We start from the raw sequence: 22,646 nt of genomic DNA, 5'->3' as shown, positions 1-22,646 counted from the left end.
AACTTCTGTTTATACTGTCATTTTTCTTATCAGTAGGAGATTATTTATACAGAGCCCAACCCAAGTGCTTCTTGTTTATCTTATTACAGACACCATTAAAAAAGTTTCTATAAAAAGCAGCTCCTGTATTTAGGACCAGCACTAATAAGTGTTATGCTAGGTTTTTACTTCTTATCAATCATTCCTTTATTTTCAAGTCACCATTTAATACTCTCTTACTATTTTCCGATCTGCCCTCTTCTCTCAGTATACAAGGCAGCTCTGTAGAATGTCTTCCAGGTTTAATTTTCCCTGTCAGATTCATTATCTAAATGACTTTTAAAGTTTCAGGTAATTTTATAAAGATGATGAGAGCCTAAAAAATTGTTCTACTGCAACAGCTGACTTTAACCTTCAGCTCTGTGTTCCTCTCATGCATCCTCCTTTTCCATCACTTCCCATCCCCTTGCGCTGCAGCAGAGGAAAAACAAAAGGAAAAGCCATTTACTGTTGCAGAGTCTGTAAAGGCAGGGCTGCTCAGTGAGCTTTGTAGAACTGTGGCTGATGTAGGAATGTGTATTCTAAAAGTGCATTACAATAACAGAATTAAGATGAGAAAAAGGAGAAAGTTATTTCTGAATGAAATCCTAAATGGCTTGAAGAATTAGCGAAATAAGGTAAAATGGAAGCTTCAAGGGGCAGAAGTTGCAGTAGAGGCTCCTGCACCAAGGACAGAATGCGACAAAATACAGAATGGAGTCAAATACAATCATAAGCACAGGGGAAACACTACCCTCTCTGATGAGCTAAGCCAAGACCTGCAATTTGAAGACGTGCAAATACATTGGTTTAGCTGAAGTTCATCACTTATATATCCAATTTGGCCAACTTCAAATCCAGCTGTAATTAAGAAAAGGAAACAAAAGTTTTAGGTTCCTAGCTGAAGGTCTAATACCACTCTGTTCAGATGCACTATTTCTCCTTTCCCCTCTCCACGCCATTCTCCTCTTTCACACACACACACAGACGCACACGCAATTTTTTAGAGTAGTAAAGAAATTGGTAGAGATTGAAAGGAGAAAGTTGATGGCATGGGTAGCCAAGCCAAACAACTCTCTTTCTGGACAGAGCCAGCCATAAATTTTTCATTTCATTTCTTTCTTGCCTCTCTTCCCGGGGCAGAAGAGATGAATGCTAAAAGCTGAGGTCACACTACTCTGCATTTATTTGAAGTGCTAAACAAATGATTTCCAGCTGACGCAGGGTGGTAGCCAGTGGTTGGTAAGTCAAACATGCCCAACATCCACACTGCCTTCTCCAGAAACAGCTTGCTACGCTTGTATCACAGCAAACAGTGATGGAGGCTGTAAGCATGCCAGCCTTTGTGGGTTGCTGATCTGTTCCTGCAGAATTGCCCCCTTTCATGCTAGACTAGATCGAAGGAAGAAATTCTTTAGAATGAGGGTGGTGAAACCCCGGCAGGGGTTGCCCAGAGAGGGGGTGGAGGCCCCATCCCTGGGAACATTCCAGGCCAGGTTGGACGGGGCTGTGAGCAACCTGATGTGGTTCAAGGTGTCCCTGCTCCTGCAGGGGGGTTGGGCTGGGTGGGCTCTGGGGGTCCCTTCCAACCCAAAACATTCTGTGATTCTATGATTCTATGCTCTTTTGCGGCCTCTTCATTGGCGAGAACAGGGTTCCACCTCAATGTGCAATATAACAAAGAGGACCCTGAGACATGGATCACTGGAAGCTGAACACTATTCTGAACAGGTATCGCTTCACTCTCAGTCCTCCCCAGTGCTATCTGCTCCTGACCGCTCTTTGGGTTTTATTTATCTATTTCTTCTCTTGTTTACCCAATGATGTACAGAACAGCTTTACCAGTAAGACTAAGCCTGTAAATATAGAGATGATACCATTTGGGATCATATATTCTGCAAAATATCACTTCTGTCTATACAAACTGCTTTTTTAATGAACCAAAAGCTGTTTCCAGGCCTTCCTTGGGAGCGTGAATGAGAAGGGATGTTGGATACAGCTGAAGAATACACAAGTCAACTAGCATTCATCAGGCCTACGACAGCTCTGGAAGTGGGAGCCCTGGGACACATCCTTTCTGCTCCGGGTCTCTGTCCCGAGCTATTTTCAGTCACTCTTCACCATACTGTGCTTTTGAAAGGAAGCTGATGGTTCTCCCGGTAGTGCTGAGCACGCTCTTTAATCTGGTCCCTTCAAACATCTCTTTTGAGATTTACTCTTTCTTTCAGATAAGCCCTAACTATGTACTTAATAGTGGCACGTAAGTCCTACAGCCTTACACGAGGCTATGGGTTATATTTAAAATGAATCAGCTCCCGTAGACCTTCCCACCAAGCATATGGAGGATGACACAGTTCAACTGCAAAGGGTAGTGGGAGGAAGAGACCGGTGCGTCACAGCGCAGCGCAAGCCCTACAGCTATCTCTGCCTGAGAAACTGCATCACATGCAAAATATCACTTTCTTTTCTTATTTGAGAGGTCTGTAGAAACACTAGTGGGTCAGCTGCAAAAGGATATAGCCGTTTAACCTTTAGATCTACCTGGTTTCCTATTGATTTGGCTTGAAAACAAGATAACACCACAGTGCACCATTAGTTCAGTCTTCGTTCTGTCCCACTGACAGGCTCGGAAGAGACATCTAGTAGTATTTTCTCTGATCACATTCTGGATTCTCCCCCCGTGTTACGCAGGGGGGTTGAGTGGGGTGGGTGTGAAACTTCATCGACTGTGTAAGAAGTGGATGGTGCCGTTTACTCACAGGAGGCACAGCCTGGCAAAGAAGGTGAAAGCTCCCAGAGGCTAAGTGCCATCTTAATGACTTTTAACAACTGAAATCGAAGAAAGTAGATTGAGGATGGAAGGAGCAAAATGATCAGGTGTGAAGAAACTGGTCTTGACTTTCCTATGGTCTGCCTGCAGGGATATCAAGACATGCACCGAGACACCTAGCTAATTATAATTAGATCAGCCTCTTTTGCTGCTACAGACTCTGTTGTAAATTTGGTGTAGTGATTCTGATTCAAGGGCCCTGTAGGCAACAGTCCCACTGACCAAATTCTGCAGTTTTTTTCTTCCTTACATTACTGCTCTTGAAGGGGAAGCTAGTTTGACTTGCTGTTAGATGTGAAGGGTGTTATACAGAGGTTAATTCAGAGACGGGTTATTCCAGGACTATATTCAGGCACAAAAGTAGGGGAGTGACCCACTAACTACCAAAACTTCAGAGTTCAGGTACAATTTAAGCAACCAGATTTAGCATTCAATTTTTGAAGTACTAGTGCTAACATCCGATAAGGCTAATAACATTCCTTAGAGTTACACAAAATGTTAATCTCACAATTTTACAGATGAAATTGAAACCAGGGAAGGACAAGTAATTTTGCCCAAGATCACAGAGAAGAGTTGGAGATGTGGAAGGAATTCCTGGCTCCAGGGCTCAAGCACCCGTTCTTGCCTGCCTATCTCAACAGCGAGCATGTCTGCAAACCCAGATCTCCCAGACAGATGGGTTCTTATGACATTTCAAATACTGGAAATACCATAAAAGAACAACTTCCCTCCTGTTGGCTTGGCATTCCTAGTCATCAAGGAACCTTAAAAACAATCTATTTCAAGATCTTTATTCAAGCTTGGGTTTAAAAATGAATAAATGTTACAGGCGTAGCATGGGATTGAGCTATCTGTATTGTGTCATCAAGTCTTCATCCTAAATATGCCACCAGCTACGCTGTTCTGGACAAGCAGCGCGAGCCTGTAAAGGAGAACTAATAGCACCCCACCCCACGGAGGAGCAGTAAGGCTTCGTTACTCTTTGTGTAAAGCTCTGGAAACGCACCCAAGGAAGAAGTGGGTACCACTGCAGTCCTTTCACTTGTCCTGAATGAGAAAGAGAGAAGGCACAGGGCAGAGGGCAAAAAGAGAACTACTTCTCCTTCCAGGTAAAATCTGAGCTAACACGGTCACCCCCTCAACCTCACATCTGATTTTCATTAATCGTGACTCAAAGGCAAGTGATTGAAAACTTCATACTATCTGACTCCTGGATGTAGTGATACCAGCTATAGCTGTGTCTCCTGACTATTCATATACATTTTATAATACAAATACATATAATATATCTCTTTCTCTATATATATAGAGATGCAGATACGCATCTATTTGCCGCACTCAACAAACAATTTAAGAATTAAGGAAAACCGTTTTCATTTTAAGATAAGAACTTTGGGCTTATTATAATGCTGTAAAATAAAATCTGCTAGCACAAGCCACAAAAAAAGAAAAAAAGAAAACGTGATTCACTGGGGAAGTGCCATGATGTGCGGGACAATGGGTCTTAAATCAAAGGCATACATTATCATGACTAAGCTGACAGATCTGCACTGCAATGCAGAAAGCCAAGCAATATTCCAACATCTGCACCATGCACAGATAGGCAGTTAGACACAGTTTCCCAAAATGAAGAAAGGACTCCCCGAGCTCTTACCTGTTACCTGTGCAACAACTGCTTGGGAAATTCTCCGATTGGCTAGGAAGGCTTTGATTTCCTCCTTTATCACACTGCTGTCCCTCCTACCAAAACAAAAAAACAAAAGAACGCACAAAAAGACAGACAGACCAAAGCGCACTTTGAAGATGCAAAATGGCTTTATTTCCTTTATTTAGGGGACAAGGAGTGAGGAAGGCAGGCATTAAAATAGTCAAAGTGCCTCACCAGTGGACACTTCTTTTAACAAGTGTCACGTTTGATCAAAGTACCCTAGCAGGAGAATGGATGACTCATGTCCTATATAATTCATATTAGGTGCAGCACTGCCATATGGAATGTACAAAGTTTCATTACACAGGGATGAATAAATCTCTCATACCAGCATAAAAACCTCAGTCATAAAAATGAGGCACAAAAATAAAAAATAAAGGATAGCAGGGTCTGCATGGTTAGCTACACAAATGAGTACACACACACAAACCTTCTCCCACCATTCAAGGAAAAGACCCAAAGGAAAAAAGATTTTGCAACGTCTAAACCCCCACCCCTACTTCCTTAGTCCACAGCTTGCAATGAATGAACAAGTGTCAGTTCTTTAAAGCCTTTGTATGATTTTTACAAGGTGTACAAGGATAGTTCAGAAGCAACTAAATCTGTGTTAAAAAGAAAATAATTTGGCAGTTGCACAGGGACTGTGATGTGCAACAAATTTCAACTGCACTTAAACAACATACTTATCCCTCCTCTTCCTCACTCCCTCCCTGACAGGGCAACCAAAACCAGACTTCATTAGGCTTCACTGTTTGGTAATTTCCCTTCCCCTTCTCCCCTCCTGCCCCAGCAGCATTCAAGGCAGATTCAAGCTCGCAAATGTAAATGCAAAATAAATGCTATGCTGTGGATTCATTGTTATTTCTGTACCCAACACTCATCTTCCATACGCCTGCAAATAAAAGTAGTTTCAGTTTAAGTGAATACTAAAAGCGCTACCTGAGACTTATTGCATAGGAACCCAAAGCTCAAAGGAACGATTACACTCCAGCCATGGGAACTCCTGCAGACTGCTCTACTCACCGCCTTCCTGCATTATTCCATTACCCTGCAGCCAACAGTAGATGAGGTTGATCGGCTTTTCTTACTGCTCATCTCTAATCCTCTCCCTCAGAAGCCACACCTTGACCCTAAATCTCCAAACTAGTTCAAACATGTTTTCATCCTGGAGCATATGGACCCTAGTTCTCTCATAGGTACTTCATAAATGTTGCAGTTTGGGGGAAAAAAATACATTCCAACATTATGACCAAGAGACATTTGGCCTTTCCTCTCATTTCTTTTTGCTATCAAGCCCACTGACTCTGACTTTCATCCTCAGTGGTATAATCCCCTCCTTTCATCTTTGCCATAATGCTGAAAAGGAAGTCGCTAAAAGTAAAGGAAGGTCAGTCTGGAAAAAAAAAAATACAGCTGGCTCACACTGCAGACTTCTGCTTCTTCTTTATGATTTGTATTTTCCTATGCCAATCTGCAGACTACGCAAATGAGAGTCAGCCCCTGCCACAGATAACATACATGCCCTGCAGATCCCTGTGGAAAGCGTTAACCAAGCAGATTCCCTGCTCCCCCTTATATAAGGAAGGAAATACAACTGGTATGAAGTAGTGGAGGAGTCATGGGAATTGACACTCAGTTAGAAGCCTTCTGAGTAAGAGTAGGGCGGCAAATTAGTGCACTAACATCAATTTCAATTTTTGGTACAGCGTGGGAAAAAGTATTTCAACAGTAAAATGGCCTGTGGGATACCCACACATGGCCAGGGGTTGTCTACAGAAAATTAAGAGGCAGGTGAGAAGTACTGAGATAGCGACCATTAGGGAACTAGTGGGGAACAGCTGTCTAATACAGTTCCTGCTTTCTTGATAACACCCATCACTACTACAGCAGTCCTCCAACATGCAGATTTCTTCTGAGGGAATTCTCATTCTCACTCTGACCTTCTTAAACTCTTTTTACAAAGACTTCTACTAACCTCATCAGTTCTTCCACTTTGTCATCAATGTCCAAGTCCTCTTCAGAAGCTTCAAAACTGTATGACCTTTGAGCCAAGCTGTTTGCAAGTGGGTAGCGGGTAGGTGACATCTTCCCGTTGAATGCAGACAACCTCTCGTTACTCTCCCTCCCATTCTGATTAGTAGTGCAAGGCTGTGGGGAGGTGTCGTAACTGTTGCTCGGTGATGGGGACATCCCGGAATGCTGGGTCTGTGTTGAAGCTGTGGCTGTAGAGGAAGATGCTGGGACATTGTTGGTACTGTTGCTGTAGGAACCACCTCCATAGCTAGACCTTCTTCCAAATTTGTCACTATGCTCTTGATCAAGACGATCCAAGGTTTCCAGCGCGTGGAGGATTTCATGTCTGGTCATTCCCGTACGTCTCAGGCGCTGAAGCAGGTCTATCTGCTCTATGGTAAATCTTGGTTCGTCTGTGTAGTGAGACATGGTTTCCAGCAGACTAAAAACAAGGTAAAATGTAAAAGGAAATAGTTCAGTTCAATAATTCTCTGTGGTACATGGAAAAAATACATGCAGGAAAGCTCAATTCTGGTCTAAAACTTTAAGTCACACACATGACAGAGCTGGCAGGCCAACAGTCCACCTCCAAACAAGCTCAGCAGGCAACCTCCCATGAATGCTACTCTCACTACGCAGCACAAGGGCTTATTTTCTTTGAAGTGCTCAAATAGCTTTTCTCTCTTCTCCCAGCATTCCCTACCCCTTCCACAATAAACCTGCACTTAGTTCCCTTTTGCTTTTGATAAACCACTGCTACAGAGAGACAGTGTTTGCTCAATAATTAAGGCTGCAGCTTGATTTCAGACAAAATTTTGCCCATTCCTAAGTATCCACCAGACAGAAAGCCCAGATTCCAAAACTGTTAGGTCGAGGCCGGAGGTTGAGTTCTTCTGGAGATGTTTTAACCAGTTATGACGTGAGATTTATGAATCTCAGCTCTTTCAAATCTTAAGTATGAAGAGTTCGAGCTGTCCTAACTTTTTGTTGCTACCTTGAAAAAAAGATGATAAAACCACACCTAGCGGAAATTCTAGTGGCCTGTAGGATCAAAGTTGATTTGACTGAAGTCCCATTTCTGAAGTTCCATTTCTGAAGTTAGTAACTTTTGAACCTGGAATGTTGTCACGGATCGCCTGCCCTAACAAGGGAAGTGCAGCACATCCAATTACTACTGAGCTTTCATTTAAAGAAGTAAGTCTACAGCCTTTTCCCCTCCAAAGGCAGGCTTCTCATGTAACTCAATCATCATGGTGGCTCATCAAAAGCATTTTTAACTCTTAAACTTCCCAAGGTGCCAGAACAATGAACATGTATTTGCTGCAAAGCCCAGCAATGGAACTGCAAAAAAATCACAATATGCTCTTTTCCTTCCTAAGTCTCCTCACTACAGATCCAAATGGCATACAAATTACAAGTTCACCTCCTTCAGAACTCAAGATCTTGAGAAGAAGGGATGGCAGATGGAGGGCAGACAGAATTTGGCAAAGAGATCAAGGCATTTTCCATCCTTCTTATGAATCTTCTTATGAGTCAAGGGTTTATTACAATTCCTGCAGGAGAGCAGGGTGAAGAGATCACTCAAACTCCAGGAGACATGACAGAGCTAATGTACAATCCCTACAAGCGAGAGCAGACGAACAGCAGCCTCAGGAAAGTCAAGTAAGAATTCCAAGGACCCTATGAAAACCAGAAGAGGGATGATGGCTGTCACGATTATGCTAGACCTTGCAGGGACAGGGCTGCCTATTTCTCCTCACAAATTTTGAAGATCACTCCTCATTTCTATTTCTGCACTGGCACAGAGAAGTCCCCAACAGGAGCCACAGAGTGACAAAACTTTTTCAATTGCTGCATTTAATCTTTTTTCAGATATGTGAATCACAGTAAAGTAAACCAAGCCCGTAGGTTTTGGGGGTGTAGCAAGGGAATCTCTCCAGGGGAGTAACATCTCACAACACAGAACAGACTAAGCAATGGAAACAGGTCTATCCTTGGAGTCAGGGGGTGTAGCTGTGTCAGTACTAGTAAATTAAATAGAGCTCAGGTAGAGGCACCATAGCATCTACCCACAGTCGTCTGCAGCATTATTAAATCATTGTAACTGTCTTTGGCCCAGTTTTGGTCAACCAGTACACTCCTGACCAACGTGCAGACTTTTTTCAAGATTTTGCATGGAGCAGAAACCACAAACGCTCTGTTTGAATGCAGCCACTCAGTCTCAAGGCTAAGAGTGTCTGGTAGCAAGGATGCAGCCAAGTGGCCTTGGGGCTGAAGGGCAGCACCAAGAACTGGCTTGCTTAGTAGAGCCGTAGCTAGAGAGTAGCTGTACAGACACAGTGGTACAAAGGCAGGACGCACGAATCCACAAAAATGGCATCTGCAGCCTGGAAAATACAGAAATGAGAAGCAGCTCCTATCTTCAGTCTCATAAAGCAACGATCGAACCCCTTTCACTGTTTCACCAGTCTGTACGTGGGAGAAGGAAGCAGGAGGACAATGCAAGGGGATGACTCCCATCCAAGAAAATGACTATGTGAGAAGACAGACGGACTACAGCCGTATAAGTGCTTCAGTCCAACGGGAATGTGCTGTCCTTTGGACAATTGATTACTGAAAACGTACAAGCCATTTTGCATTTTAGAAGACAAGCACACAGATTATTCTACTAAAAGGAGGGCACAGCAGCCAACGCAGCAGTAGACTAGCAACTGACTGGAATTGTAACAACTCAAATTTGGAAGTCACATCTCAGACTGAGACGTTCAGAGCTTAACAAGGAGCATTTGGAAACAGACATTGTGTTCTAGGTCTGGCCTCTGCGGTGGTGGAGGCAGGGCTGCTCCATCCTTTTCTCCCAAGCTTTGTGAGAAGCGAAGTGTCGCGCTGACTTACTGACTCACATCACAAACTCCTGTACAGCCTTGAAAGCCCCCCACGTCAGCTCTGAGCAGCATGGTTTTCAAGTAGAAAAATCTCTTCTTAAACATCTGGCCTTGAGATGGTTTTCACTAGATATGTCAGCTCGCCTTTCCTTAGAGATAAACCCACTTTTGGCATTTCTTACCTGTATTTCTCATGTCACCATTTCCTGGATCATTCATCTGTCAACACCAAGTCTCATGTGCTCCAGTACTTGTCAAACTGGAGGATTTAATGAACCAGAACCTCCACCCAGAATTACCTCTACTCAAAATTCCTGCTTTACTGACTCTTCGACATTTAATACCAAAACATACTTTAGATTAGCTAGTTTAACCTCCAGTTTATCACAGACTTAGAAACCCAAAACTTTTGTCCTTCTAGCCCTGTGAACTGAAAAACTCGCATCTGACAAAAGCATGACTTTCCAGATGGCTTCAGAAATGTCAGGCAACACAGACCTCACCATTTCCTGCAGCAGTTTGTTGCCACAGCCAGTCATTCCCTTTAAAATGTGGGTGTGATCCCTAATTTGTCTAAAATGTCAGGGCTGAGCTTCCAGATCTGGGTTCTCAGGCCAAATTAATATCCTTCAGTGAGTTACACACAATCCTTCAGTGAATCCTAAGTATCCTTCAGTGATTTACTAGTGAATTACACATAATGAACTCCAGTGTTCTTATATGCAAGAGAAATGGTTGACCTTCTGTTGTACGTGGCTATATGTGGGAAAGTGATCTGGCCTCCAATTTGTCCCACTTTGATGCAGCGGGGATCTGCTGTGCATGTGCAGTAATTCCAATCGCCCAGGGATGCAAGGGCCGCTGGACAAGGCCATCCTCTGCCCTAAGAATAAGATATTCAAGGACTTCCAACTTGTGTTCTACAGAGTCCTGGTAATCTGTGGACTGCTGCTAAAAGGCTTGCAGAAAGTAATCTAAGAGCAGCAAACCTACCCTCCAATTAAATCCATTATACTATGTGTGACACAATCGCTGGAAAAATGTTGGCAATTTGAAAAAAAACCAAACAAACAAAACCACAGTCAATGATCCCAGCAGTCTGCCTGTCCATGCAAGGCTTCCTTCCAGCCCTCCAACCCTTTTAGACAACTTCTGTATAATTTTTTTAGCACTTAAAAAGACACAAACACCCAAATCAGATACAGTTTCTCACTGTTGGTCTCACTAATGTCATATACAGATATAAAAACTGCCTTGCTTATACGCACATGCACACCATACATGGCATCTGATGTACTTACTGGTTTTCTTCATTTTCAACTCTTATGCACATTTTCACGTGCTTTTCTACACAACCATGAGAAACAATGCTTCTGAGTGAGTTTTAGTTATTGACAACAAGAACTGAGCATTTTCCATTAAGAACCCAAAGCAAATATTGCAAAACTTGGTATTATTGAATGTGTTCCAACATTGCCAACTATCTACTGCTCTTTAATGAATAACTACAGTACATTATTTAGAACTCTTATTTTAGCAGGGCTTCAGTTATTTTCCCTTTTTAAGATATTTTAATAAACTTGCCCTGCTTAAACATCAATTTACAAAGCAGTTAAGGAAATCAGCCATTTCAGAATCATCATAATTTCATTCACCTCATTAATTAATGGATATTCTCCACTACTTCATCCCCCCTATATTGCTGTAAGAGCCTCTTATCCTCCTGTCCTGGTTTGGGCTGGGATAGAGTTAATTTTCTCCATAGTACCTAGTATGGGACTACGTTTTGGATTTGTGCTGGGAACAGCGTTGATAACCCAGGGATGTGTTGGTTCCTGCTGTGCAGAGCTCACACAGAGCCAAGGCCTTTTCTGCTCCTCACCCCACCCCACCAGCGAGGGGCTGGGGGGCATAAGGAGTTGGGAGGGGACACAGCCAGGACAGCTGACCCCAGAGATAACCCACACTGTATGGCGTCATGCTCAGCACATAAAACTGGGGGAAGAAGAAGGAAGGGGGGGACGTTGGGAGTGATGGTGTTTGTCTTCCAAAGTCACTGTTACATGTGATGGGGCCCTGCTTTCCTGGAGATGGCTGAGCACCCACCTGCCCATGGGAAGTAGGGAATGAATTCCTTGCTTTGCTTTGCTTGCGCATGCGGCTTTTGCTTTTCCTGTTAAACTATCTTTATCTCAACCCACGAATTTTCTCACTTTCACCCTTCGGATTCTCTCCCCCATCCCACCGGAGGGGAGTGAGCTGTGTGGGTCTTAGTCACTGGCTGGATTTAAACCACAGCACCTCCTGAACTCCTCTGGCTAGCTATAATTCAGTTTTCTCCCCACCCAACTTTTTCTCTGTGAAATACAATCAACAGCAAAAGTAGCAAGGAGTAAAATAAGATAGGGACAAGCAAAATGACTGGGGGCATGCAGAAGAAAATAAGGATAGCAAATACTTTTCCTGAGAACAAAGACCGTGGACCGACCGCTTTGCTGTGGTCAAACTTTGGCAAAATTTGCTGCCAATGTAGCGAAATATCCTCAAGGCTAGCAGATCTCAGCTTGTAATCACATGCTTTATTTTTTTTTTAGTTAGCAAAACTCCCACCAGTTACAACGGGCTGTCAGATTTCCTTGGGGAGATAACCAAAAAAGAGAGCCAACCAAGGGAGGATTGCCATGCATTTTTCTCCCAGAAATTTTGAAAGCAAGACATCTGCAAAGTACTAATTAAGCTCAAAACTAAAATTGACAAATTTTTTAACAACTGAATCTGTCCTGTAAAACGAATTAAGTGTTCATTTTGATTCTGACAGAAAAAAAAGGTAGCTTAAAGTATCAAACTTATTTACATTTCTTACATTAAGTTGGCAGTCACACCCCAAGTAAGATGGTCTAATTCCACTTACTGCCTCTTGGTATCTATAAAGCATTAAAACTTTATGTTATCTTTCGTGGCTCATCCAAAAGGAACCTGAGGTACCTGAATATCAAATTGAAGGGAGAACTATAAGGAGCTAAATAAAAAAGAACTTATTTTCCCTCCCAAATCCACAGACATAAAATATCCAGCAGGTCTCAACCAGCCAGATGCAGGAACACTCTTCTTCACTTGTAACCCCACTTTCTGGAGCAAAGGCTGTTGAGGGGCATAATTGTCCTCAATACTATTGCTTCACCTTGTCATAGCACCAAGACTTATTTAGCATCTTCTTTGCAAGAATTTCATCCTTTAGATATGGGGCTCCCTCCCCATTTTGAAACTTTGAGTGGGTACGTGGCCAGCTACAGAGGTGTTCTCTTCCCTTATCTTCCTGCATCTCGTAGAGAAAAGTAAGGAAAAACACAGCAAAGCTTTCTCACCTACTATCATAGCCCAAGCCCACCCAGATACAAGAATCATTTAACTTTCTAGGTGATGGAACATAGCAGAATAATCCCATAAAAACAGCTACGAGCTAAGCCCATGTCCAATTGAACTTGCAGAAGTTCAAAGCAATTCAATTACCCATTTGGCAATAAGGCCAGACACCAGCCTTAACACCTCTAACACTTGAGAAAATGGCTCTGGACTCTTTAATGATCACAAGAAATCATTTTTTTCCACTCTTCTACTCACTGTACATGAGTAGGAAGTTGTCTAGCATCACTGAAGAGATCCTCTTCTGCAGAGGTCCTTCTCCAAATTTCCATTAAAATTCATTGCTTTATCTAATAAGCTCTGCAAAGCTCAAGACTTAAAAAACCAGTTGCGCTTTTTGATAGAAGACCTGTATTTGATATAATCTGCATAATATGGATGTGGGCTAGAGCCAAAGTGTTCAGAACAGGATCCTAGGTCTGGTAATTAGGTTTAAGAATGATCCTGATAAAGTCACATCAACTGTGGCAAACAGGATGAGGAGAAATGCCAACTTCAACCCTTCTTTGACGTATGGCATATACTGCTGGGCCAGGGTAGGACCCACACAGCACTACACTGTCCTGTTAACGATATCTCCAGAATTTGTAATCTTCCCTTTTATAGCACCATCATTTTTTGCAAAATAACATGCACTTTCTTGGTGTCATTGAACACAATCTTGCCCTTTAAATGGAAGAGCAAAATCACAAGGTGAAGTTGTGGCTTTTCAGCTGAAGTAGGTTATTCCAAAGTATACAGCAAAAAAATTACTTTTTACAACCAGTTAACTAAAAAAATGTTTTAACTATCACAGTCTTTCTCACAGCTTGAACTCCTTAGCCTGCCAGTTTCTTCTGGTACTGCTATCTGAACAGCTGTGGGGATGGATGCCCTCCAGCTATTAAAAACACAGCAGAGAGAGCAGGGGTGCTGGCTTTGCATGCCCAGTCCCCAGACCAGGCATCAGTGTAAGGATCCTTTTTCGGGATGACTGGGCTGCTAGGTTTCCTTTCTACATGAGGTCTCTGATTTAGACAGCAAGCAAAAATGGCTATTAAGGATGGCATGGCTATTTCCAAAGGCAATATAATTTGCTTATCAACCGGCCTGATACTCAACAACCTAATTCACATGAACTACCACTCCTTCTACTGAACTACTACTGCTTTCTATCAGAACCAGTGACTACAAAGAAACTCTACTTCTAGCTGACCGGTTTGTTAATTTTTTAACATGCTTTATATTATGCAAGCTTGTTTCTCTCTATACATTTTTATGAGATCCAAGGACCCAAGCAAAGTTTCATTCACTCCTTCCTTTTCTCCATCTCACCCACTGTTACCCGTCCCAAAGGATGGGATGCTCAAGAGAGACTCTCATTCTGAGCTATAGCTCTTCCACAGAGTGGTTCACGTATATCACGAAGTAAATGGTGCACACCATGCACACACACTGACAGGTAAAGACTGTGACCCATCAAGAGCAGCTCTAAGGCGCTGTTGGAACAAAACTGGGACATTTAGGGCAGAGCACTATCTAGTCTTCTGAAATTCAAGCTTTAGCCTTTTCTGTTCTTACTAAACAAGTGCATCTCTTCTATTCACAGCCCATTTAAATATTTCAGAAACGCCCAAAGCTTTGCACCATATTAAGAAAAGCTGCCTTCAAAAAAGTAGTTGATGCTATGAATTCTGGGGCGCAACAGAGGATTAAGGATCTGACTCATCTGAGCCAACACTTATGCTCATCAGTTGCAACTCCAGTATTTTCAGTGGAGTTGTACCAGATTTCAAGAGAGGGGAGAAAAAAAAAAAAAAAATAAAAATCAGGCCTCAAGTGCTCATCATGTCAACGAACACAGAGCCATCCTTATCCATACGTTAACATAATTATCTCCTGCAGTTGCATCTCTTAGTTCTGATTTTCAAAGAGGACTCTACTCCCATTCATCCTGATTCACAAACAAAATGTAATGCTTGTAATGACTGCTCTCATCCCAGGGAAACGAAAGCCTCACATTGCAGCAAGGAGTGAAATCAGACTACAAGCTGATCTATCGAGGTTAAACGTCACCGGTTCTGTTTATGAATGCAAAACACTGTCTTATGAATGCAGAACACTGCCATACGCTTTCGATCAAAATGGTGACAGTTAATAAGAGCAGCCTGAAACTTCTGAAAATAAATCCAACGTAATCAAATACTCACCGCTACACAAATTACAGAAGGCAAGCTGAGAGCAGAATATCAACATATCATTTCTTCAGGAGGCTTCAAGTTTCTCAGCTAGTTAAAGAGCCCCCAACCCAGATTCACTACTTCTACATAAGCTGTTCTTCCACTCAGTCTTTGAAATTCTTCACTGCCAACAGAGTATTTTTTACTGGATGCCGGCACGCTGGCAGCGAGCAAACCCTAGCAGTTTTGCCACTGATTGCACCTGGGAGAGTAACTTACTCTGCTTTATAGTATCTGCTTTACATCTTTGGGGATGGGAGAACTCAAGATAGTTCTTACAAGGCAAAAATATAATATAAATGACACTTATTGTCATAATCCAAGTCTTACAAAAGAGACTGACCTCTGACTAAGCACAGGGCTGGGAGCCAGATACTTCTGAATTCTACTCAAGGCACAGGCTGATTCACACTGACACCTTATCTGTCTAACCCTAACCTTCCCTATTTCTAAAATCTGGGTTTCCTACTATTGTTGCAATTCTACAGCAACGAGGCAGGAATTCAAACTTGGAGGCTGGATTCAAGGGCAGAATGAGGGATCAGAAGGACTAACGAGCAGAGAGAAAAGCTGTAGTGGCAGCTGAGTGCTGAACCAGGGCCCAAAGCCCAAACCTGTGCCAAGAGCAAAGGAGGAGCTCTTGGGATTTGGGAGCCGAAGACTAAACTTCGGATATATAAGCTCTGTAACAGAATCAGGGCAGGACTTGTGCGCTTGAGTTACAGAGCTGCGCAATCTCACCAAGACATTGAAATGCTGACTTTAACCCACATGAAGAAACAGAGTTATTGTGGCAATAAAAGTGAGATGTGGGCCTACCCTAGACACCAGACTAGCAAGTCAATTATTCTCAGCTGTCAAGATTACAGGGGCAGGTATACTGCTGTCTTCTGCCTCCTCCAGTTTGCTTCAGAATTCGACCGATCCTTTATTAAAATCCAAACAGAATCTTGGAACGCTTCTATATCAACTCTGCTAGCTGGAGTATCTAAATACTTGGAACACATCTTCCCTGTGAGGCAGGGAAGTAAAACGAGGCTGATTTTTGAGACCAAGAGCTCACAGAAAAGGGCTGGCCTTCAGACAAGTCAAAACGACTTGTTCAAAGTCACAGAGGCATTCTGCAAGAAGGCAGACCGAGTGCCCGGCCAAGGTTTGAGCGTTTTCTCACCACACGTACAGCCATCCTACAGGGTCCATCTATAGCATCAGATATGACAAGGTGCAGGACAAGTTTCAAGGAATGCCATCAGCAGGATTTCCACCACCTCTCTTCCACACGTAAAGAAAAAGAGACGTTCTGAAGTATTTCAGGCACCCGCGTTCTCCCTCAGGATCTACACCAGCAGTGACAATCAACATGCTTTCTTAAAAGAGAAATTTGTTACATCAGAAAACTAAAATCCAAACCTGGCAAATAACTAAAACTTACCTACCCCTAATTTTGTGCTTAACTGCAAAGCAAATTTTTTTCCCCACTAGAAAACAGTTTGCAAGCGTAGTTTTATTGGCACGCTGTCTCAGTGAAGACAGAGATTATACTTGGAGAACAACTCAGGAATGGATAACAGCAGCTCCTTGAAGAATATAAATCATAATGGCAAAAACACAGGCTTTTGGCCACAGTTGCTTCCATATTAGAGTTGTATTTTATTTAAAAGCATTTCAAAAAGAAACACAGGTCCTAACTAATGCTCTTAAAACAACAAACACCTCTTTGTGTAGCCCAGACCTGAACTAGAGAAATTTCCTCTTGCATGACATAGGGAAGACCCAGTCTATATTCTCAGGGCAAGTCCGAATCTTTCCATGTCCTGTTTGGAGCAGGAGGAGAACACCTACAGATGCAATTTCTCAGGCTGCAGATGCATGAGAGAGGGTGAACCGACCTACAAACTGCTCCTCTGCCCTTCTGCATAGCTCCAGGACTTGGTGGAAAAGTCCACAGACCAGTTCAGCTCCGTTCACTAACCCAGCAGGAAAATCAATCAACCAGCCAACCCACCCACAGCTAGTTTCTGCCTGGGTTAGTGAGCTGAATTAGCTTAGAGAAGGCTCTGATGATTGCTATTACCAACTAAACAGATGGGGCAAGCCAATTTGGGCAAAAGCAGCAGTAGGCCTAAGAGGCACACGTGCAACAAGATTTCTTAGGTCCCTTTCAGAGCTTAGCTGCCTGTGAAATCATGAATTAACTCATCTGGTTTATCTTAAAGTAAAACTGAGGGCTCAGACAAGACATTGTTTCAGTTAAGGAAGCTTAAAATGCCAACTGAACATTCCTACAGCTACCAACTATTTACATGATACCTTGTCACTGCAGACAAAAAGAGCAAATTAGCCGAGTCCTCTTTCACCCAGGTTTAATTAACGTGTTCCGTGTCACATTTCGGGGAAGCTGGACAGTTAACACAGCTCAGCCGTGTGCTGACTTTCTAAGCCGCTGTAACTCCACTGTCTGTTCTTCAAGGTGCACTGACTTTGGTATTGGTCACATACTTGTTCCTTTCTGTTGTTTTTCCTAAATGATGACAAGGCTTCAATGTAGTCTTTTTTTCATCTGCATTACTCACACTGATTTTCTTTCCACTCAGCAGGCTTTTACTCACTCCCAAGGCAGCTCTGTCATTGCTGGCAGTTAGATTCATAAGCACCGGCCCGATAATTCAGGTAAACTTTAAGTGACGATGTTGAAACTGTCTAGTTCTATCAGAAATCATATTTTGAGAGAGAGTTCGAAACACACAACACAAACACTGATGGTCATGTCTCACTATTAACACATATTAATTAATCAATACTGCGGTGAGCCTGCAAAGCACAACTAACTACTCCCATTATATTTATGGAGAACCCAACAAGAGATACTTGCACTGGCTACAGAAGGACTTCGCTTCAGATAAATGACTACTTCTTGTGAGACCAAAATCAAGAGTCTTGTGTTCACAACATGCCCCAAATTCCTCTCGAGTACTGACTCTCATCCAACCGTGGATAAAAATTAGGTAGGTGAAATGGTAACCGCAGCCAGCTGCCTGTTTTGCTCTTCTGACAGAGGATGCTGCCCCATGACAGGAGAAACCAAACTACTCTCCAACCATGGTAGTTTTAAAAGACTGTTCAATTTTAATCTTATTCAGTTAAGTTAAAGTGTTTTAACTTTTTAACTAAGTTAAAACTTTTTTTTTTTAAGACTCCGTCTTCTTCTTTCCCCTTCTGAAACCTTAATGCCCACTTAACCTTTTTAAAAGATACCTATGGTTTAAACTGGAAACATTATACCTAAATGAGTCATCTTTTGCCCCATTTCCTGTAAATTCTCTCTAATCCCCTCCAAATAGGTTCACCCCAGCTTTCACTCAGTCAAAAATTATTCACCTATACTTATATTGCATTCGCAATGATAGTATGTATACTGGAATAAATCGAAAAAGCTGCTGCTTCTCTGATGGAGGGTGGCAGCGGTTTAACAGGGCACATCGATGTGCCACAACGATTCCAGAAAGCAACAGAACACCACGATATCCAGCGAAAACCGCACAGGGGCAGAACAGGACTGAAATCTAGCTAAAGCCCAAGAAATTAAAACTATATATATATCACAGTTTAGAAATATATGTTAAAAGTCTGATTCAAAGTTAAAGCTGACAGACTGTCCTTGTGCTCACACAAAGCACAGAGGAGCTCTAAGATCACTCTACAAACTGAATTACCAGGATAATAAAGATGCACAGGGCAGCGTGGCCTTACCTCCAGACTTCTTTCCTGCTGTGAACTAGATCTTTACAATTTCAAGTGGTGATTTTAATACTGAAATCCAACATATTTCCAGCTAAAAGAAAGAAGAGGAGGTGGCTCAGGGGACTGGCAACAAAGTAGGAAACTACTAGTTTTGAATAGAAGACTAAGCCACCAGCAACAGAAAATAAATAATTAACAGTTGTGTCAAGTCTTTTTGAAATACATTGGTAGTTTAGTTTCTAAGAGAAAAGTCGTTACTTTTTGCTGTGACTCCCTCTACTGAAGTCTGTGACCGCACTGCCACTTCCACTATGAATGTCCATGTGCTAGATGAGTAATTTTCATCCTTAAAATAATCCATCTGGGAAAATTTGACTGCATTCATGGCAGCCCGGTTTCTTGCTACCTATTCTGTAGATAGGATTTCTGTTTCCACCTCAGTCTGACAGAAGGTACAATCAGAAGTCAAGAGGTCAAAATATCTCAAGAATCTGATTGCCAGTGGACAAGCATTTGGTCGTGCCTATGAAAGAGGGATGGGGAACAGTGATATAGGAGTGGCCAGTGAGAGATGGATGACAGCACAGTACAGGTCAAGCTTTTCCTTTCAGCCTGACAAGCTTCAAACTTTGAATTCATTTGCTTATTTATTGAAGAAAGAGCAATTACACTGAAGATTCATGACAGAAGTAATTTCAAAGAACGAACTGATAAGCTCAAATTCAAGGATGAGATTTAGACAACTTCAGTTTGTACCGGGATGCTTGGACCAACACATCTAATTCTCATGTTAGCTTAGGTGCCCCAGGTTTTCTGCCTTTGCTATACAACACTACATTAACGGTGTACTCATCCCCTTTCACCAAGTCTGTAATGGTGCTACACTCTCTTGTACAGCTCAGGTATCCCTCTAGTACGTTCAGTGGATGTATGGAGATCTCTCTTTCAACAATACCCTTTCTCTGATCAAGGCTGAGTTTCTAAGAACGGCATGATTTCCCTTCTCTTTCAGCAACAGAAAAGTAGAAGTAGAAATAACGTAACAGCCAGACCAAGTGAGGAATTAAATGCTACTGTTCCCTGGTTTAAATGTCTAGCAAATACCGAACCAGTGGAACTCTCCAATTTAGCAAACTGCTAATAATTATAGCAACCATTTCTCTGCTCTTTTTAGAAAAATTAACACAACTGCCCACCCCACATACCCCCCCCCCAACAACAACTCTTGAGCTCTCAGCAATGCGTTTTTGTTGGGGTTTTAGTTTGTACTTACACTACTGGAAAAGTTCTGAGCATACTTTACATGGGGATGGGACGTTATAAAGCCTCTTGGGGGTCTTCAGTGTTATTCACCATTCTGTAAGACACAATGAAAATATACAAGAATGTTGGAGATTTCTTTGAAAGGCAAATACATTCTGACTCCTTGTTATCTGACTTTCAATTATACAACTGGCTTACAGAGGGCAACCTTATGGCAGTTTCACCAGGCAGTAGCACCAAATCACTTCTTGTTAAAAAAAAAAACAAAGACAGGCGCCTTCAGGATCCTTCTCAATCACCCAATCCATCCCTCTGCTAAAAGGCAGTAGAATGTATACCAATAACTAAATATAACCATGGTTAAGAAAACGCTCCCCAGAACCACGAATTTTTTTATATCATCTTTCAATTTATTCTTTTTTTTAAATGATCTGTTAAAGCCTCACCCTCTTTTTTCACTTTGCCCTCAGTGGGAGCTTTCACATGGGTTACAATGGAACCATGGTCTTAAAGTCTGGTAAATACTCTTTTACATCCAAATACCCTATAAATTATAACGACTGAAGTTATTAATGGACACTTCACAGATCTAAACAAGGCCAACCCGCTGAGTACTCTGAGCTTGTGTACACCCATAGGTTAAAAACTGGGAATGTTCCACCACATTACTCTGGATAATCTGTAACTAACCCAGACCCATATATAATCACAGACATAACACTTCAATGCACGTGGTAGATTCCTGAGGCAAAAGCAGATGTCTGGTAGTGTAATCAGTCCAGAGAGAAAAATTTAAATTACAATTGATTTCTTTTGGCCACAAGTAAATTCATCTATGCAATCATTTAGCCTTATGACAGTTACCTACCCTTTTAACTCACAAAAGCTATTAAAAGGATTATTTGGCTAACATCCGCAAAGAGCTTAGAAGACAGGTACTATGTTCTGAAAAGGAATGACCTAACAGAATTTTCTTTAGCTATCATTGCTGATGTCTTTCTCCACAAACTAACATGGACTGAAAGTGCTTCAGAAGTCAAACTACTAACCAACGGGAAAGAGATGACGCCTTAAGGGTTAAAAGACCCCCCTGATGTAAGCGGCTTACATGCATAAGACTTAGGCCTTATTGTCTAGTTTGCTGATGCTTTGCTAAAGTCAGTAGTGTAGTTACTTAGTAAATTTAGAACTTTATTCAAGGACGGAAAGAATCGGGAGGGGATGAAGCAAAAGGATAATAACGGTTTGCCAAGGTTGCTAGACTCGAAGGAATGAGAACTAATTGACGCAGGAAGATTTGTGGCTCCTTACGAAGGACAGTTTTTGATAAGAACCAGGAGTTTACCTTAAGAACTGGTTTACACCGACCCTGCAGTTTGGGCAAGAGCCAAGGAGCAACTGAGTCTGCGCAAGAACAAGGGGTTACTAGCGGTGACGAAGAGGAGCCATCAGCCTTCATCCCCACGACCCCGACAACCACCACAAGGAGGCACTGAGCAAGCGCAGTGGGGAGGGACTTATGGAAATGACCTCCTGAAGCTAATTTTAATACAAAGCGGGGACAGGTTATGCATATGTATAGGCTATTGGGAAACTTATGCATATGTAACACTTTGCTACATATAAACAGGACAAGTTGCTGCACGTTAGGTGGAGCGACCCCCGTGCATCCAGCGCCGTGAATAAAGAATGCCTGCCTTCTAACACTACATTGGTATTACGAGGAGGTTCATTCTTCCCGACTTCGGTGACAGAGAAAGGCAGGATATGATATCCAGGCAGATGCAGAAAGAACTAGAGAGAGTATTTACACTTCATGCTATGGGTGTATGTGAGCTGGAATAGAAAAACAAGTGGGTAGAGCAGCACAGGGGTTTGCATGGGGTGATTTACTTTGTTCCATAAAGAAATGTCTGAAATATTATCAACCAAGCCTTGTGGACAGACATAGCTCTTCTCAGTGGCTAAGACCAGTCCAGACGCTATAGCATGGCTCTTCCTCTATCACAGCTGCTATAGGCTCTGGGGAAGAACTGCACCTATTCCAGATGGAGTCCACTGGGCACACACAGAATAGAATACCTTTTATGTTGCTTTTTCATTTCGTTTTCTTCATGAAAAAACTCAGGAACTCTCAGGGAAAAAGGCTGGGCTGAACAAGCTTTTCCAGAAGTAGCAGCAGTCAGCTTCTGGCCACCAACTTTCCCGGGGGTTTTATGCCTGCCCCCACATGATTGCTCCCACTCAGATGTGGCAAAGGAAGGCACTGAGTGTTTTTGGGGAGGAATCTGCTGAGAGCTGCCTGCTGCCATTTCTGAAACAATTCAGCTGGCCCACGTCAAGGTCTCGAGTTGCCTTCCTCCTCTCGAGGAAAGGAGATCACCAAGAGCAAGGTCACAGACAAGATGAGTGGTCCCAGCAGACCACGGGTCATGTACTGTGGCCTGGGAGAGAAATCTTGACACCGAAGGAACGACAGATGGAAAAGCGAAACACGCAGGTCCCTTGCAGTCAGCCACCCCAAATCTTTTAAAGCTAGTTCTATA

The 22,646-nt window shown here is 42.5% G+C and overlaps 1 protein-coding gene across 8 annotated transcripts in view; it reads right to left on the bottom strand.

The window, feature by feature from the left end:
- HMBOX1 (homeobox containing 1) overlaps positions 1-20,188 on the bottom strand; it is a 70,409-nt gene extending 50,221 nt beyond the window's left edge. For 7 of the 8 annotated variants that reach the window (XM_035895444.1, XM_035895449.1, XM_035895445.1 and 4 more), the window contains exons 1-3: positions 20,111-20,188; positions 6,532-7,011; positions 4,503-4,588 (exon numbers count right to left, since the gene is read on the bottom strand). In XM_035895444.1, the coding sequence (XP_035751337.1) occupies positions 4,503-4,588; positions 6,532-7,011; positions 20,111-20,133 (589 nt within the window). In that variant the 5' untranslated portion in view covers positions 20,134-20,188. Of the gene's footprint in view, positions 1-4,502; positions 4,589-6,531; positions 7,012-18,846; positions 18,929-20,110 lie in introns of all 8 variants that reach the window. The other variant, XM_035895447.1, reaches the window with a different exon arrangement.
- Positions 20,189-22,646: the final 2,458 nt, after the last annotated feature.

Source organism: Egretta garzetta, unplaced genomic scaffold, assembly GCF_000687185.1.
Source record: "Egretta garzetta isolate BGI_Z169 unplaced genomic scaffold, ASM68718v1 scaffold325, whole genome shotgun sequence".
In the NCBI taxonomy this organism is placed as follows: Eukaryota; Metazoa; Chordata; class Aves; order Pelecaniformes; family Ardeidae; genus Egretta; species Egretta garzetta.
This window is presented reverse-complemented; position numbering and strand designations above follow the sequence as displayed.